The sequence below is a fragment of the Gracilinanus agilis genome, chromosome 1 (genome assembly GCF_016433145.1).
Source record: "Gracilinanus agilis isolate LMUSP501 chromosome 1, AgileGrace, whole genome shotgun sequence".
Classification (NCBI taxonomy): Eukaryota; Metazoa; Chordata; class Mammalia; order Didelphimorphia; family Didelphidae; genus Gracilinanus; species Gracilinanus agilis.
In genome coordinates, this window is record NC_058130.1 from 729,286,798 (window position 1) to 729,305,093 (window position 18,296).

General features: G+C 38.8%; 1 protein-coding gene across 4 annotated transcripts in view; it reads left to right on the top strand.

Annotated features, from left to right (window-relative positions):
* Window positions 1–15,261, top strand: part of AP3D1 (adaptor related protein complex 3 subunit delta 1) — a 158,257-nt gene extending 142,996 nt beyond the window's left edge. For 3 of the 4 annotated variants that reach the window (XM_044672049.1, XM_044672041.1, XM_044672070.1), the window contains 8 exons: window positions 1,032–1,181; window positions 4,245–4,292; window positions 5,218–5,407; window positions 7,495–7,583; window positions 8,368–8,453; window positions 9,041–9,162; window positions 12,640–12,719; window positions 13,051–15,261. In XM_044672049.1, coding sequence (XP_044527984.1) covers window positions 1,032–1,181; window positions 4,245–4,292; window positions 5,218–5,407; window positions 7,495–7,583; window positions 8,368–8,453; window positions 9,041–9,162; window positions 12,640–12,719; window positions 13,051–13,146 — 861 coding nt within the window. In that variant the 3' untranslated portion in view covers window positions 13,147–15,261. Of the gene's footprint in view, window positions 1–210; window positions 223–1,031; window positions 1,182–4,244; window positions 4,293–5,217; window positions 5,408–7,494; window positions 7,584–8,367; window positions 8,454–9,040; window positions 9,163–12,639; window positions 12,720–13,050 lie in introns of all 4 variants that reach the window. The other variant, XM_044672060.1, reaches the window with a different exon arrangement.
* Window positions 15,262–18,296: the final 3,035 nt, after the last annotated feature.

The following is an 18,296-nucleotide window of genomic DNA, read 5'->3' on the forward strand; positions in this document are numbered from 1 at the left end:
AAAAAGACAAGCTACTGTTGATAGTAGTAGCCATTTAGAAAATCAGAGCATAACAAACTACCATGCTGCTTGGGCTGTGCAGACTTCCTAGAATGGGAGCCATCAGCAGTATGATATGGCAGGCCCCAAAGCTAATGGCATCTTAAGCTGCAACATGTCCTGTACTAAGGAGGAGATAGTCTGCTGATATCTTAGATTCATGCTAGAGAGTTTCCAGAGGAGGTATCTCGGATGGAAAGATCGTATTATATGAGCACCAAGTGAGGCAACTGGTGTGTATGACATAGAGACGATTTTAGGGGGAACGTGATCACCATCTTCAAATATATCTGTCTTACCTAAAGGAAACATTTGACCTGTTTTGTTTGAACCCAGAGAGAAATTCTTGGACTAAAAGTTAAAATGAAGGAAATCTAATTTTGTTGGAAAGAAAACCATTCCAACAATTAGAGATATCAAAAAGTGGAATGTGCTGTCTCAGTAGGTTTTTTTCTCACTGGAGGTCTTTAAGGGAAGGCCATGTCAGATGTATTATAGGGAAGATTTTTATTTCAGATCTAGGTTGGACTCAGTTCTCTCTTAGATCTCTTCTAACTTGGAGATTCTGGGAGATAGTGAATGTTGGCTCAAAAGTGGGAAAGTGTAGGGGAGTATCTTTGGCATCATACATTATCCTAGAGATCTACTCTTGACTAGGTCACAGAGCAAGTCTGGATGCAGAGAATGAGATTAGGCTGGTAAAATCTCACCAGATAAAGGGGTTGATTATTCAGGAGGAAGTCTAGAGTGAGGCACTGAGGGATTTTGAGTACAAGACATGGAAAGCTCTCAGAATGAGCATGTAGGACCCTAATATAGGATGAAAGAGGAGGTCAGAGGGTTCTCTTTGCAAAATTTGCTATGGAATTTAGTGTTTTAAAATTATGTCAGAAAATATAATTTGTATGACTGATAATATCTTATTAGTTATTATCATAAATGATGAAGTAAACATTTTCAGAATTTATTGTTGACTCTTCTTTTGGTTCTAGAAATCTTCCAAACATAAGAAGAAAAAACATAAGAAGGAGAAGGAAGAGAAGTCCAAGGACAAAAAGAAATCCAAAAAGAAAAAGCATCCAAGTGAAGATGAGCAAGTGGAAACTATACAAAATGGCACTCTTGATGATGAGCCCCTTCCGGTGAGGGGGTACTTGAGACTGCTTCATTGATCTTGCAGGAAGTTGGGAATGGGCATGAGCTTCCCTAGATGTTGGGGAATCAGTGTTAGACACTTATAACCAACCAGAACTTACCCATCAGGTCACCACAGATGTAATCTGGTTTTTTCTTGAGGAAAAGAAAGGACTTGGGCCTCAGCATATTTTATCCTCACAGAGAGTATGTTGCAGGTCTAGCATCTGCTGGAATGGTTCCTTGGACTGTCTCTGCCAACTTACCTTTGTCTTGCAGAGATGGTCTGATTATTATAATGATAATTTGCACTTAGTCTTTCCTTCATAAATCCACATAAATAGGGCCAATTTGTGCAGATATCTTTGTTTTTAATGATGGCATTAAGAGGCCAAGAGCTTGAGTAACAATAAATTGAAGGGACCAATATTCAAATGTAAGAACACTGATTCAAAACCAGAACTTTCTCTGTTCTGTAAGGGGTAAAAAAAGGTTTTGGTTAAGTGAATGTTAAAAGGTTTGGTAGAATTGAATAATTATTTATCCCCAATTAAAGAATAGCCTCAAGTCAAAATGACTTTCATGGAAGTTTATTTACAAATGAGAGAGATTATAGGATAAGTAAACTAACACACTAAGTAATTTGCCCTGGCCTCCTTTTTCAACCCAGGCTGATCTAATTAATCTTCAATCAGAGGAGGCTCAGCCTTGAGCCTAAGGCCGAGGGCTGGAGATGAATGAAGTAGAAGCTTCAGTTATAGAATCTCTTTTGAAAGAGCAGTTTCTGTAGAGAAGTCCAGGAAGATTTAGTCTTTACACTCACCACATGTAGTTCTAAGGGAAAGATTTAAGAACAGTCTCACCAAGGTCTCAGGGTCCCAGGTCCAAGACACAAACAAGAAGTGCTCCTTCACAGGTCCAAGACAAGAACAAGAAGAGAGGAAGTTGGCACTCTCTTTTAAAGGGACTTCTTTTGTGTCACATCCTGTGCTTTCCTCTTAGTTTATATGTCCAATTACAACTTTTCTTAATTCTGCCCAGGAGGCAGTCAGTAAATTCTGATTCATCCACTCTAGTTCACGTGAGTCACAGACCTCCTAACTTGTGAATTAAGTGGGGATGTTCTCACCTTTGGTGATTAGATTAAGGAAGGGCAGGGCAGATTTAATTTCATTATCACAGTTCCCAAGCCTCGAGTAGCTTGTGGTGGTTTTGTTAGCAAGTTTTACAAAGTTCTGTGAATCAGCAATTAATAATAAGCATTTGGGAGCAGCTGGGTAGCTCAGTGGATTGAGAGTCAGGCCTAGAGACGGGAGGTCCTAGGTTCAAATCTGGCTTCAGACACTTCCCAGCTGTGTGACCCTGGGCAAGTCACTTGACCCCCATTGCCCACTCTTGCCACTCTTCCACCTAGGAGCCAATACGCAGAAGTTAAGGGTTTAATTAAAATAATAATAATAATAATAATAATAATAATAATAATAATAATAATCATTTATCAAGCACCTACTACTATGTGATAAGATACAAATGAAACAGACCTTGTCCTTAAGGAGCTTACATTTCCAACAGGAAAGTCAAATTCTACATATATAGGTATAAAAAAAAAACAATTTATAAAGTAATTTTGACTGGGTAGGCCCTAAGCTGGAGGATAAGAAAAGGCCTCCTACAAAGGGGTGCCCATGAGCTTAGTCCTGAAAGGAGATGAGGAGGGGACACATTTCCAACTAGGGGGATGTAAGGGTGAAAAAGAGGTTTTATAGGTTCAATATATTAAAGATGGTCCTCAGAGGATTTAATTATTATCAATCCTCAATTAAGAATAATCTCAATAGAAGTTCAGGAAAATTCAGTCTTTAAACTCACAACGTGGAACAGTCTCAGTCACGAACCAGCAAAGCTTCCTCAGGTCCCCTTCACCAAACCAGCCTCACTCACTCCCCTTCCTCCTTGGAAGGGGCCACATATGCGTCACTTCCAGTGCCTTCCAAAGCTTAGCCTGCGTGTCCAATCACAATAGACACTTTCTCATAGAAAGCGTAGGAGGCCGTTGGTTGATTCTGACTTGTTGCTTACTCTAGTACAAGTGGACCTCCCAGAATTGGAAGGTGCTCTCACTTTTGGTGATTAAATCTAAAGATAGGCTGTGTAGACTTAATTTAATTATCACAGGGAGATATGGAAATAGGAGTTAGCCTGCTGTGTGAGGCAGCACAAAGACTGGTTTGACCAGACCATAGAGTGTGTAAAGGCAAGTAATGTTTCATAATGCTAGAAAGAGTTGTGAAGAGCTTTAAATGCTGAAAAGAATTTGTTTGGTCCTAGATCAGTGATGGGAAAACTACTGCCCGCAGGCCAGATGTGGCCCCCTGAAATGTTCTATCAGGCTGCAGGACATTATTCCTAATCTGACAAATACAATGAATAGGATACAATACAATGAAACTTTGAAAGAGTTGCCTTAGAAACAGACCAACAGATGAGCATTTCCTTTCCTTTGGCCCCCTTTAAAAAGTTTGCCCATCACTGTCCTAGATGCAACCACTTTTTTAGTTGGGGGTGATATTGTCAGACTTGTAGTTGAGGAAAATCCCTTCATCTGCTATGTAAATTGGAATGGGCATAGGCATAAGGCAAGGAAACCCAATTATCAAAATAGTACAGGAGAAAAGTTGATGAGAGCCTGAACTGGATTGGTGGTTGTATGAGGGGAGCAAAAGGGACATATTTAAGAGTTGTTGTGAATCAAAGGTAGCATTCCTCTCGATCTTAAGCTAGGATTCTTTATAAATTCAAAACAGCCACATACTCAGGCTTGTTTCGTTTCCTAAGAGTAAAAATTAATTTATTTCCTTTAATTGGGTTGCAACATTCCTTTAATACATTTTGTATGCTTAACATTTCCCAGCTCAATTCTTGGGGCTAAGTTGTATTCATCACCTTGAACTTAGTGATTGATTATCTGTGTGATTTATTAGCAAGAGGAGAAGACTCTCAGTTTATTTAGTAACCAGATTTCTTTGCCTTTCATAACCTTTCTGTTCTGAAAATGTTTTATTTTCTTCTAGCCTATGTCCAGTTACTGCCTTCTAGCTGAAAATTCTTTTATTAAAATGGTGAGTAACCTGGTCTTGGGTATACCAATATGGCTTAGAGGAAATGATCTTACCTTAGAGCAAAGAGTGGGATTTTCCCTGCTGAAATTCACAAACACTGCTCAAGATGAGCCAGCAATTCATCAACCAGGGAATGTACTTGTCTTCTCATTAAAAATCTCACAATGATATATGTTGCTGTCAGTCAAAAAGAGGAAAAAAAAGTGACCAGATTACAAGTTCCTTATTGGTCTTCATATAACTTCATCTTTTTTGTGAATGAAACCTAATTATGATGTTTAATTATCATTATTTTTCTCAGGAAATGTGCATATTTTTTCTTTTCAGAGAACTTCTTTTAGGATCAGTGACTATATTTGGGTCAATGTACATATTTCCAAGCTGTTCCTATTGAATGAGATGTGGGAAGTGACAAGTGGTATACTCTATTGATCAGAGTATACAATATCCCCATATATTTTCTATATCTCTAAAATGAATTTTTTTTTAAATTTCAATACATTTTTTTAAACCCTTTTCTTCCATCTTAGAATCAATATACTGTGTATTGATTCCAAGGTGGAAGAGCAGTAAGGGCTAGACAGTGGGGGTTAAGTGACTTGCCCAGAGTCACACAACTAGGCAGTGTTTAAGGCCAGATTTGAACCCTGGACCTCCCATCTCTAGGCCTGGTGCTCTGTCCACTGAGCTACCCAGATGACCCCTATATTTTTAATTTACTTTATTTCCAAAGAGCTTCACTGAGAATTTATACAAACTAGATTAGATTTTGGAAAATGCAACCAATACTTATACAAATCTGTTAGGATCTCCACCCCCCCACCCAACCCCCATTTCTACTTATCTTACTTAAAACCTTCATCCTGGACTTAGCAAGTACTAAAAGACAGCTTAGACAGTGCCTTTCTTTGTTGACTCTTTGCAGACATACGACATCCAAGGCAATCTCCAGAAGGATAGTCAGGTGACTGTGTCTGTTATTTTTGAGAACAAGAGTGGTAGTTTCCTAAAAAGCATGGAACTAAATGTGCTGGATTCATTGAACACCAAAATGGCTCGACCAGAAGACGCCTCAGTGCATGATGGAGTCCCTGTGCCTTTCCAGCTGCCCCCTGGTAAGCATCCTGAAGGCAGTTTACCACATCTCTTTGAGAGGGAGGTGGGACATTTCAGTTGTAGCTGAGCAAGAGCTTTGTCTTTCATTCCGGTATAAATAACAATACATGGGAATCCTGACTGCCCATCCCATCAAAATATGTCCCACTGAAAGGCATTTCATGATCCTGGAATAATTGATGGTTGTCATTACTGAGAGTAAAGTCCAAAGAGCCCACTGTTGTTTAGCCAGGCTCCCAGTTATAACAGGATACTTGTCTGACAACCCAACTCTCTCCCACAGCACCATTCTAAGACTTTGTATCCTTAGTCCATAGCATAGTGCCTCACACAGTAAGCACACAATGAGTACTTATCAATTGATTGATGCAAATATGGAAATTGAGGCTGCTGATATGGTGATATTATGAATTAAGTACTCAGGTGAATCTAGAATAAATTTGTCACAGCATGATAGCCACATATGTTCGTTGCATTACAATTCATATTTTCAGTACCTTAAGGTTTACAGAGTATATTCTCTCACATAAGCTTCTGTGATAGGTTGTGTAAGTATTCTTATCCCCCTTACTGATGAGGATCCTGAAGCCTAGAGATTAAGGGATTTCCTCATGGTAATATAAAAAATATAGGAGTCAAGGTTCAAGCCCAGTTCTGCTGACTCCAAGACTAGTATTTTCTCTAAACCTGCCAAACCAAGACTCAACAGATTTGCTTTAGGTCTAGCAGTTATCCCCAAAATTAAGAATCAAATTTTTTCCCCTCCAATTTTCAAGCAAAGAAAAACAAGTCAGAAGGCTAACATTGGGTAAAAATCCAGATGAGGATTTCTAGGGCCATACAGAAAGCCCATAGGACCTGAAGGTAGAAGACAGTATTAATGTAATTCACTTCATTGAAACTGAGATCTAGTGAAAGGAGGTCATACGTACAGTGTCACACAGCTAATAAGTAGCAGAGTCAGAATTCAAACCAGCTCTTCTAGTTCTAAAATGTGACAATAATGCCCTATGGTGCCTCAGTCCTCTATTTTTTTTTAAAAAGTGCTATTTAATTTATTCTGATTGATTTGAATATGAAGTTAAGATTTATTATTGTGGTGAATGGTATTTAATTTTTTGTGAATATCAGCAAATCATCATGTTTCATGAGTGGCATATTATATTAATCCTATAAGACAAAAGTGTATTAAAGAATCATCACATGCAAATTTATGTGTCTGAAGAGCTTAAGAAAGGTCATCTTGTGATTTGTTACAGGCCCACCATTTTTCAAAATCATCATCTTCAAAAATCTAATTTAAATAAAATTCAGAAACCCTGGAAAGAAAAAGAGAAACACACACACCCACACACACACAGAGTCACAGTCACAGTCACAGTATCACAGGCCTAGAAAAGGCCTTTCATCTTATTTAGTCCAGCCTGCTGATTTTGTAAATGGGGAACTGCAGCCCAAAAAGAGGAATTGGCTTACCCAGATCTTCCCAAGTTATTAGAAACAGAGCAAGGATCTATACCCAGGTCCTCCAATCAAACCAATTCTCTTCCCATTACCCCATTGTGAACTCTGTTGTCTCAGGAGTATATTGTCTGGTTTTTCTTGAAAGTTCTAAAATACTACCCAAATAGAGCCTATTGTTCTGATGTTTAGATGTAACTAATGATGAATTCAATATCAACTAAGACTTGATCTAGGCTCAGAATGTTAGTTTTCTAGTTTGCCATAAGATAGGATTTTGGGAGCTGCCTCTTAAAAAGCCAGCACCTCTTCTGTTAAGAATCATCTGATTTTTCTATTCTTCACCAATACCTATAGTAAATCAAAGGCAGCTTTCTGATCTCAGAAAGAACTGGGAATGGTGTCTGTAGTGAAAATGAATCAAGGAGGGGCTCAGGCAAAGGTGAAGGTACTTCCTCCTTTCTGTCCCCTCTTTCCTTTAAGAAACAGTCTCTGGATAACCACATTCTGCAAATGAAAACTGCACCACTAGTATAGTCTCCCTTTTTCATCCTGTGATTTTCATGCACCCTGCTTTTCTTGGCGTCTCATTTCTCTCTCCCTCACCCATCTCTTTCCATGTCAGGAATCTCTAATGAAGCCCAGTTTGTGTTTACTGTTCAGAGCATCATCATGGCACAGAAGCTAAAAGGGACGCTATCCTTTATAGTCAAAGTAAGTGCAGCTTTAAACTATGTTTTTGCATTGAGTCTGAACTATGTGGGCTTTTGAGTTTGCATATAGAAAGCACTGCTTTAAAGGAATTTTCTGGAGCAGCATTTCACCTGTCACATTTCACCTGCCAACTGAGCCCTCCAAAGGGACCACCACCTTCAGAGCAATGTCCCAAAGCCAGGTTGTTTGCACTTTTTGTTATTTGACACTTGACTCTGCCTTAAGTTGAGTAGATCAGCTGTGACTCGCTACCTGCCAGCAGGAGAGCCAGCTTGGAGCTGTCGGGTTCTTCTTTAAACCTGGCATCACTTGAGGCAAATGGGTTCCTCTTCTTAACATAAAAAAGAGAGGAAAGTCTAAATATATCTTTATTAAAAGGAATCCAGCAGACTTTAACCAGAGAAAAGGTTCAAAATGTATTTCTTAAGGCATTATGATGATTTTACTTTCTAAAGCTGTTGTGATTTTTAGTCACAACATAATTTTTAAAATGCAGAACCCAGGGCATGAATTTCAAAAATACATTACTAGTCCTCTCTTCCCTATAAACTCCCCCTTTCCCCAACAGTAACTTCAGTAGAGTCATGGGGCTGAGCCTGCCTATGTATATCCAGTCCCATTGGACTATGGCCTCCTTCATTTGTGCAGGAGGCCTAGCCTGGAGAGTATAACATCATGCCATAGAAATTATGCTGAAGCCTGGGGATCCTGGGGGGTGCTCCAGGGTCTCCCTTTTGCAGAGCCTCTGGCCTCCATTCATCTCATTTCCTTTGGCCTGTTGCAGAATGACGAAGGCTCCACCCATGAAAAGCTAGATTTCAAATTACACTTCAGCTGCACCTCATACTTGATCACCACACCTTGCTATAGGTAAGTGGGTAACAAGGCCAGCAGCTCCAATCTCCCTCACAATTTCTTGTTCTGCCACTCTTCAAGTAGACTTGTGCTTTGGCTATCTATGTTCAGCTGAGCTTTGCCTGTGGATACCCTGGTTGTTGCATGAACTGCCCAATGTGCCTTGCTCTTCACCAAACCCTTTCTTTCTCTAATTCATTTGTCTCCCATTTTGTTTTGTTTAAGGAAACACAGTTGCTTTAAGTGGCATTAATTTCTTATGAGCTTACTTTAAAATGCTATTTTGACCTAAAAAGAAAATATCATCCTCTCTAAAATTAGAATGAAAGTTTGTGACTTGCCAGCAAGAGATTGGAGCCAGTAATATATTATATGGGATACTCAAGGATACCATCCAGCCTCCAAATCTGTTGTCTCCTTACTTTGGTAGTAAAAACATGAGTACTGTATTTTTTACATTTGGTTCTGCTGCCTTTGATTCTTGTTATCGTTCTTCTGTTTGGGGGGGAAATTGGTCATACTCTATCTGAGGAACCAAGAATGTCTACTCAAGTGCAGTCTCTGGGTTGTCCTTCCCTTCCCACTTTGTGTTTTTGGGACAGTGATGCTTTTGCCAAGTTGCTGGAGTCTGGTGAGCTGAGCATGAATTCCATAAAAGTTGATGGAATTAGTATTTCTTTCCAACACCTACTGGCGAAGATTTGTTTTCACCATCACTTTTCAGGTAAATTGATTTAATCTCTTTTACTAATTGTGCCTGAGAAATTTTTTAACCTCTACCCACCAATATTTAATTTTAAAAATTTAATAGCAGGTCATCCATCTTCCTTCCTCCTTTGGAATGTTTCTTGTTTATGGAAATATAGAATTAGGACACACTGAGACACATTCAATTAGTGGGGAAATTTGTATGACTTAAGACCTTCTACTTAAACTAAGGATCATAGATATAAGGAAAATCAAATATCATCTGGGACAATGCTCTTCTTCTACTGGTGGGAAACAGATTAAATGACTTGTCTGATGATTTTCCTTATATCAGTCTAAAGTCTGCTTCTCCTTGACTTCTATTCATTGGTCCTTATTCTACCATGTATAGCTAAAGAAGAACAAATTTAATTCCTTTTCTGCATAACAGATCTTCATATACTTAAAGACAGCTACCATATGTCTTCCCTCTAAGTCTTCCCCTCACCTCACAGTTTTCTTCTCTCTAGGCCAAAGATCCCCACTTATTTAAACTGATCTTTATGTGACAAAGTTACAATTGAGGAAAAAAACAGAATTTCACCTTGAACAGAGCTGATCCCTGGTGTAATACCTTTGGTCTGTCTTGAAATTAAATCCTGAGAGTTTGCTCCAACCAAATAAAGCATTGCCGTGGCACTTGACCCTATGTTTTTTCATTTTAATATTTTATTTTTTCCCACTTACATGTAAAAACAACTTTTAACTTTTGTATTTTACAATTTTGATTTCCAAATTCTCTCCTACCCACCTTCCCATCCCCCCTCATTGAGAAGACAAGATCTTTGATAAAGATCTAATGTGAAGTCATATAAAACTTATTTCCATATTAGTTGTATTCTGAAAGAAACAGAGACCAAAAAGCCTAAGAAGAATAAAGTTAAAAAACAGTCTGCTTCCACCTGCGTTCAGATTCCATTAGTTTTCTCTCTGGAGGTGGATAACATTTTTTTTGTCATAAGTCCTTCAGAATTGTCTTGGATCTTTGTATTGTTGAGAACCTATAAGTCATTGTGCCTGTGTTTTTATCATCTGTCCTTTTTAGGTTTTTTGGGTGGAGTGTTTTACCTACCCACAATACCCAACTCTGGGTTCTCCATATCTTTCTAATATTTTATGTAAGTGATAGTTTTTAAAATAAGTTTTTATTGATGACTTCTCTTTCTTACATTGTTATCCCAAGTATGCCTCCCTCCTCTTACCAGATAGTCACCCCATATTGCAAGTAATTTTTTTAAGAATAAAAAAAAGTCAGCATAATTAGTTAATACATTGAAAAAGTCCCAAAAGACTTAAAGCATAGGAATATTCCATTGCATTTTTTTTACCATAATTTTATTTAGCCATTCCCCAAATAATGGGCATCTACATTATTTACAATTCTTTCCTATGACAAAAAGTAAATATTTTGGTGTATATAGAGACTTTCTTCTTATCAGTGGCCTCCTTGGGACATAAATCCAGTAATAGAGTCTCTGATATGAATCTATATGGACATTTTAGGCCCTATTTGCATAATTCCAAAATGCTTTACAAAATGATTGTACCCTTTCACAGCTCCTTCAACAGTGTATTAGTGTGCCTATCATTCTACATTCCATACAGCACCAACTGTTGTCATTTTTTCTAATTTTCAGGAGATAAAGTGAAATCTCAGTGTTGTTTTCATTTGGATTTATCTTATTAGTGATTTGGAGCATTTTTTTCATGTGATTGTGAATAGTTTGCAGTTCTTTTGAGAACTACTCATATTCTTGACCACTTATCTCTTAGGGAATGGCTATTAATCCTCTTACGTTTTTATTAATTGTTATCAGAGAAATTTTATACAAATATTTTTTCCCATTCAACTACTTATCTTAGGTACTTTAATTTTGTTTATGCAGAAGATTTTCAATTTCATATAATCATTTATCTCCTTTATATTTTGTAATTACCTGTATATATTTTTTAATTCATTGACTAATTTTTTCAAAGATACCTTGCAAATACCTAGAACTGAATTCATAGTGTGATCATTTATCCAAATGAACATTGTTAAACTAAGAATCATCATTGTAGAATTTAAGGATATTAGCTGCAGAAAATAATTTCTTATCCTTGAAGCTATAAAAAATCCATGTATAGATAATGGTACAGCTATTTACCTATTATTTTGGTTGACCTTTGGTGAATTACTGAAAGGAGAGGTAGGAAAAAGTTCAGATGGCATCTTTCTGATTTCCATATTTTTAATAACCTCATCATGCTCACAAATCAGTTAAAAATATTGGTGTTGGATCCTTTTCCTCTCTCTGACTCCAGCTACATCCAGTCACCACCTCATTCCTAGATCACTACAGTTACTTCTTAATTCATCTTCCCACTTGCCCTTTGTTTCTTGCTGCTCTCCAGTTCTGACTCATCATTCTTTGATCATGGCAGGGCCTTGTTCATACATCTTCTGTGGTTCTGCATAGTTCACATATCTCAGCTTTGTCTCCACACTCTGGCTCCTTCCTGTCTTCTCCAGCTTCGACTCCCATTATTTCTGTACACAAAATTCTCCTCTACAGCCAAGGAGGATATTCTGCTTACCATCCTCAGCACATACCTGGAGCTTTCTAGGCTAGAATCCCAATCTATTGTTTGAATTAAGGAAGGAATAGAAACAGTGATTCTGAGAAGCTACAGGCAGCCCAGTCAAGGCCTCTGTGTAAGGCTTGAAATCTATGTAACCCTCACGAAGATTTGAAAATTGTTTGCCCCTGTGTTACCACCCATCAGAAGCTTTTTCCCTTCACTATAACTGTTTTATACTCAAGGGGGCTAACAGCCTTTCCTTCAATAGTGAGGATTGATGCTTTAATCTCTCATTCTTGATTTTATCTAATTATACATTGAAATATCCCATATCTCCATCATTGCCTTTAAGAAAGTTTAGCATTCTTCCCATGTTCACCAGAGCTCAAGTTCCAGCTTAAGATTTTTCATTATGAGTGTAATAATAATAATAATAATAGCATTTATATAATGCTTTAAGATTTACAAAGTGCTTTAAAAATATGATCTTATCTGATTCTCACAACAACCCTGTGAGATAGTGCTATTATGACCCCCATTTTACAGATGAGAAAACTTGAGGCAGAGATTAAGTGATTTGCCCAAAGTCACATAGCTAATAAGTATCTGGGGGCAAATTTGAACTCATTTCTTCCTGACTAGCTCCAGTGCTCTATCCACTCTGTCACTTTCAAAAACATGAAAATTCTTTTTTCCTAATGGAATCCAGAAGCTGCTTCCAGCCCTCACTTTGAGACCTGGACTTGTAGTGTTCACAGTGCTTCTGGATTGGATGCTGAGTCTCCCCACCCCATTTTCTCTTAATCTTGAGAATTATAGAAAGACCGCCTGTCTAGAAATTTAGAGTGTTGTTTGATGGAGTTGACCATGGGAGCTGTTTAATGTGTTGTAGTTGTGGAACGAGTTGATTCCTGCGCTTCCATGTACAGTCGTTCTATCCAAGGACATCACGTCTGCCTGTTGGTGAAGAAGGTGAGGTTCCCTCTCTTGGGAAGAGGGTGACTGAGATGTAGGTAGTCTAAACCTGGAAAAGAGAAGTAATCCCTTCCTTGGGCCTTGGGGGGACCCCCTTGCTTTTTATGGCAGACCTGCAAGGTGCCCATGATGGACCAGCCCCTCCTTCCCAAACCTGAGCAGTCTGAGCACAGGCGTGCCCAGAGTCAGGGCCCAATACTTAGAAAGTCCACAGTGCCTCCTGCTCTGGTACTTTACTGAGGCCTTTCTTCCCATCAACCCCAGGAGGCCCCAAGTGGCTCTGCACACTTGAGGTATGGTGGCTTACAACTTCTCTTTTCCTTTGCAGGGAGAAAATTCTGTATCGGTGGATGGGAAATGCAGTGATTCCACCCTACTCAGCAATTTGTTAGATGAAATGAGAGAAACATTGGCAAAGTGTTGAATGGCCCCTTATATCCTGCCTCTGCAGAAGGCGCACCAAGGACAGCTTGCAAGTGTTACATTTCTCCCTTGTCCGCATGTACTAGACTGGACACATGCTTTTAATTTAATGTCACAATCGCCTGCAGTTTAGACATCCCAAGGATGTAGGTTATATTGGTTTCTTTTATTTTAAAATTTTTTCACTTTGAACCTTTTTACCAACTGTAGCAATAACCCTTTCCAGCCTCAAAACCTTTTGAAATCCAAAACTGCCCAGAGTCTCTGTATCCAGCTGTTTTCCATAGTCTAGTTATATCTGTCCCCCATCCTGATTTTGGGTGCTAGAACCCCTAACTAGCCACAGAGAGACCCCTATGGCAGTAGCTGTGTCAGTAGATTCTTTAGAAGGGAACTTGAGACAAGACTGCAGAATTTCCCTTCAGGGCGGGCAGTAAAGAGTATGCATGTAACAGGCTAGCATGCAGAGAGGATTCTCCCTGAACCCTTTGTTGTACACATATTTGCTCCTGATTTTTGAGTAATTGGAGATTGGGTTAGGGGTGCCAGGGAGTGGAGGAGGAGGCAAGGGGAGAGAAAGTTCAGCTGACTTGGACTTCTCTTCTACTTTGGAGCAAAGCCTAGGGGCTGAAAAGAGTTAAATTCCCTTTTTTCCCCTCCCCCATTCATCTAAAAATCTGCCCCATTATATATTCCCTCTTGTGATTTCTTGCTGATGTGCTCCTGTAAAATCCACCAAAACCTCACATCATTGAAAGATAGAATGTAGTAGCAAAGGAACTGGAAGTCCAAAGGATGTATGGGTGTAGGTGTGTGCAGATGTGTGGGTGTGTCTGTCTGGGTGTTGGTATGTGTGTGTCTTTGACAGGAAAGCCTCTTGTCACATGAGGTTGACAAGTACTATTTTAAACCTTCAAACCCTCCCCCTAATCTGGAAGTTTTCATTTTCCCCCAAATGCAGTGCATAAACGATGTAATTGTGGATCACTTTCCCCTTGTTCCTTATAACCTTTGCCACAATACTGATTTTTCATCATAGAGTGGCTAGTAAAAGCCCAGTGGGGTCCCAAAAATCTCATCTGTTGAGCCCTTCCTTGCCAAAAGGGAAGTTTGAGGGAAGCTCAGGTTTGGGTTTAGAGTATGCCACTACAGAGACAGGAAGGATATTAGTGTTACTACATGTGACAATGGGAAGTAATCAAATAGAATCATTGATGGCAAAAAGGGATTGATTTTTCTTGCTCTTGATGATGACCCTGTCATACTTTGTTCAGTCTCGTTTCAGGGGAAGGTGTGGAATTTTGAGATTCTATGCCAATTTTAGGAGTGTAATTTAGAGCCCCTTCCTCTCATTTCATTACTGGAATTGTGGTTTTCAACATGGTGCAACTGCAGCTGTCAGAAGGGTGTCCAGAAAGACAAGAAAGGGACAAACTCAGGTTGTTTGCACTTAAATGTTCTTGGTAATATATGAAATGCCATTCCAGAGGCTCAAGTATTACCAACCACCCTCCAGGTGGAAATTGTGAGGCCAGTCAGCCCATGTAGTAACTTCCCCAAGGTGTGTATGCTGTGAAGGGAAGCCCAGGTTCTCTTCCTAGGCATCATCAATGTGTGCACAATGAGGGAAGGCTGGGCTTTTTTGCAATAAGCTCCTGGCATGAAATTGTGTGTCTGCAAGGAGTCCTGCCTTAGCAGCATTAATGAGATGATGTTGGGATCTAAAAAGCATTATTTGTTGTCTGATTGCACTTGTCTATGCCAGGGATTGGAGGGCAGCAGTTCAGTCAGCTGGTAAAGTGTCATTTTGGTTTAGGACAGCCAGCTTTGTGTTAAAGACTGAACATGTTACAAACTATCATTAAAGATAATGGTCCTTAATGAATGGAAATTCACATTTTCTTTTTCATGGATAAAAAAAACTGTCACTTTAGCATGTAGAGTATTCTCTATTACAGAATCCTGTGCAGTGATTCTAGAATTTTGAGACTGTATGATGTGTTATATTAAAGAATTTATTTGCTATCAACATTCCCTTACAAAGAAAAGAAAAACATACCACAAGCTGCTGTAATGATTTTGTGTCAAGATGATCCAATAAAATTTCAAAACAGAAGTTTATACTTGATGTCTCCTCTCTAGATTTCATAGACCAGCCCTTTATATTTCTCCCAAAAGGTTGTAGAATCAAAGAATTTTAGAGTTGGAATGAACCATAATAGCCTCTTGTCCAACCCATGGCAGACAAAAAATCTCCCCTACTATAAATCCAGTTTCTATTCATTGACCTGCAGTAAGGTGGAACCCTAACCCCCCAAGAGTTAGCCCTTACAGACCAGCCCAACACGTTAAAAGTTACCACCACTCCCCTCCCATTCTCCTAATCTTTCATGTAAATCTCCTTGCCCTGGGAGCAAAGAGCATTAGAATTAGGAGACTTGGACCCTAAGATCATGAGATTATAAAATGAAAGAGAGCAACCTTTTTATTTTGCAGAGAGAGAAATTGAGGTCCAAAAATATTTTGAGATTTGCTTAAGTTCTTATAGATAGGAAATAACCGATATGAATTTTGAACCCTGTTCTGTCTCTCAATGCAGTACTTTTTCCACCTTACCACATGGCTTCCCTATCTTGGCTCTTCCAGTAGCTATGCAACTGCAATCAAATCATCTGGCCCATTGGAGCTTGGAGCCTTAGTTTCCTTATAAAATACTGACTTGCTCTGCTGACATCATGGAAATTATTGTACATGTAGGTGCTTTGGCAACATGTATATTTTTCTAAAGAAATATATGCTCATGTGTTCTTTCTCTCTCTCTCTCTCTCTCACACACACACACACACACACACACACACACACACACACACACACACACACACACACAGCTTTTTTTCTTCAAGATGCAGCTTAATGTTTCCTTAATGACTCATCATTAGGAGGAAAGATGGGAAGAACAGAAGATAGTAAGGCCCATTAAGACTTTCATGTCAGAGATGTCAAAGAAAATGTCTCTCCTCTTCCTTTACCCCCTTCTAATTGGTTCTGCTCCCTCTCTTCCATCTTCACATATGCCTCCCTCCTTTGCTTTAGATTTAGAAGATATTATGACCTTTCTTCTTGTCAAGACTTATGAACTTCTTTGTGATTTCATCCCATCCTTGCCTCTTCTATCATTTCTCCTCTTTCAGATCTTGTCTTTCCCTATCTAATAACTAATTGCTCACTCAAAAACTACCTCAGTCTAACCTTTTAAGCCCTTCACACCTTGCTTCTTTCCATTCTTTATACTTTAATCCCCTTCACAGATTCTGATCCAGAAACGCTGCCCTTGCTGTTCCTTATATGGGAAACTGCTATTTCCTGACTTGGTGCTTTTGCACTAGTCAGACCTCCATATTAGGAAAGCTTTTCCTCCTCATCTTGATCTCTTGCTGTCCATCAAGACACAGTTCAAATTTCACTTTCTATAAAGGATTTTTCCCAACTCCCTCTACCTGCTAGTACATTCCCTCTGAAATTCCTTCTCATTTACATTTTACATAATTGTTGGCATGCTCTCCCTCATAAGAACATGAGCTTCTTAAGAGCAGAGACCATTTCCCTAACACTTAATGCTTAATAAATGCTCAACTGACTTACTATTCAAGTCTTCCTTGGTCCTTGCCATGCCCTCAAGCTACTATCCTATAATATCTCCTCCTTTTTGTAATAGGATATTTGTTAATTAAGAGTTGATTATGAAATAGGGTTGATTGCAATAGATAAGTATAGAAATTTGAGAAAATGGATTTCTTTAAGTCAAAATAGAATTTCCAAGAGGGAATCATGGGAAACAAAAAGAATTTCTCAGAGGTTCTTGAAAAGGATAGTTAGATCAATGAATACTCTCTCTTGGTCTATCTTGACTCAAGGAAGGAGGTCCAAGGGTTTTTGGCTCAGAGAATTGGAAGTTGGAGAAGATTTGGTGCATTTTTTACTTGAGAAATATCCAAGTAAGAAGGAAGGAGATGCAATGGTGCAATATCAGTGCTTTGCTAGTGGCGGCAAAAGAAAGCAAAACTGTGAGGATTCTGACTAGCTAATTTCCCATCTAAATGGCAGGAAAGAAATCCAGTCTTTCTCATCGTGATAAATTATATATTTTTAGTTTTAGGGTAGAAAGTTAGAATTGGGTTAATAGAAAAGATAGAAAGATAAGTTAGCCTTGATTTTTATCAAGGAGAGAAGCAGGTTCTTGTGAACCTTAAGTTGAGATTTGGGTACAGTTAGATTAGGGTAAATATTATTCTTACTTATTTCCTTTTTCTTACCCTTTTCCCTAAATTTTAATACTTCCAATAAATAATTTTTATATAACCTGGCCTGAGCTGGAATTTTTTTAGACTGCTTGGGAAGTCATCTTTCCCAGCGGTCAAACCAGTAACCTATCTATACAGGATACAATTATTGGTAATACTATATCAATACCAATAATTTATAAGGGTTAGAAAACCCTTACAATACTTTCATTCCACAATGTTAGGAGGAGGAGTCTATATTCACTGTCTGCATTTTACATACACCCCACATGCATGTATGTACTCAGGCCCTTACATTCTACTGACTTTGCCATTATTTGAAATTGTTTTCTATCACTGCCAAAGATTCTTTTTTCTCTTTTAAACCCTTACCTTCCATCTTGGAATCAATACTATGTATTAGTTCTAAGGCAGTAGAGTAAAATAATGGCTAGGCAATAGGGGTTAAGTAACTTGCCCAGGTTCATACAACTTAGGAAGTGTTTGAGGTCATATTTGAACCCAGGACCTCCTATCTCTAGACCTAATTCTCAATCCACTGAGTCACCCTGTTGCCTCCACCAAAGATTTTTTTTTTTTAAACCCTTACCTTCCATCTTGGAATCAATACTCTGTATTGGCTCCAAGGCAGAAAAGTGGTAAGGGCTAGGCAATGGGGGTTAAGTGACTTGCCCAGGGTCACACAGCTGGGAAGTGTCAGAGGCTGGATTTAAACCTAGGAACTCCTGTCTCTAGGCCTGGCTCTCAGTTCACTGAGCTACCCAGCTGCCCTCTCCGCCAAAGATTCTTAAACTGCAAATTCAGTGGCCTTTTCTTGGTACCCGTCTTGACCTTTTCATCATTTTTGTTA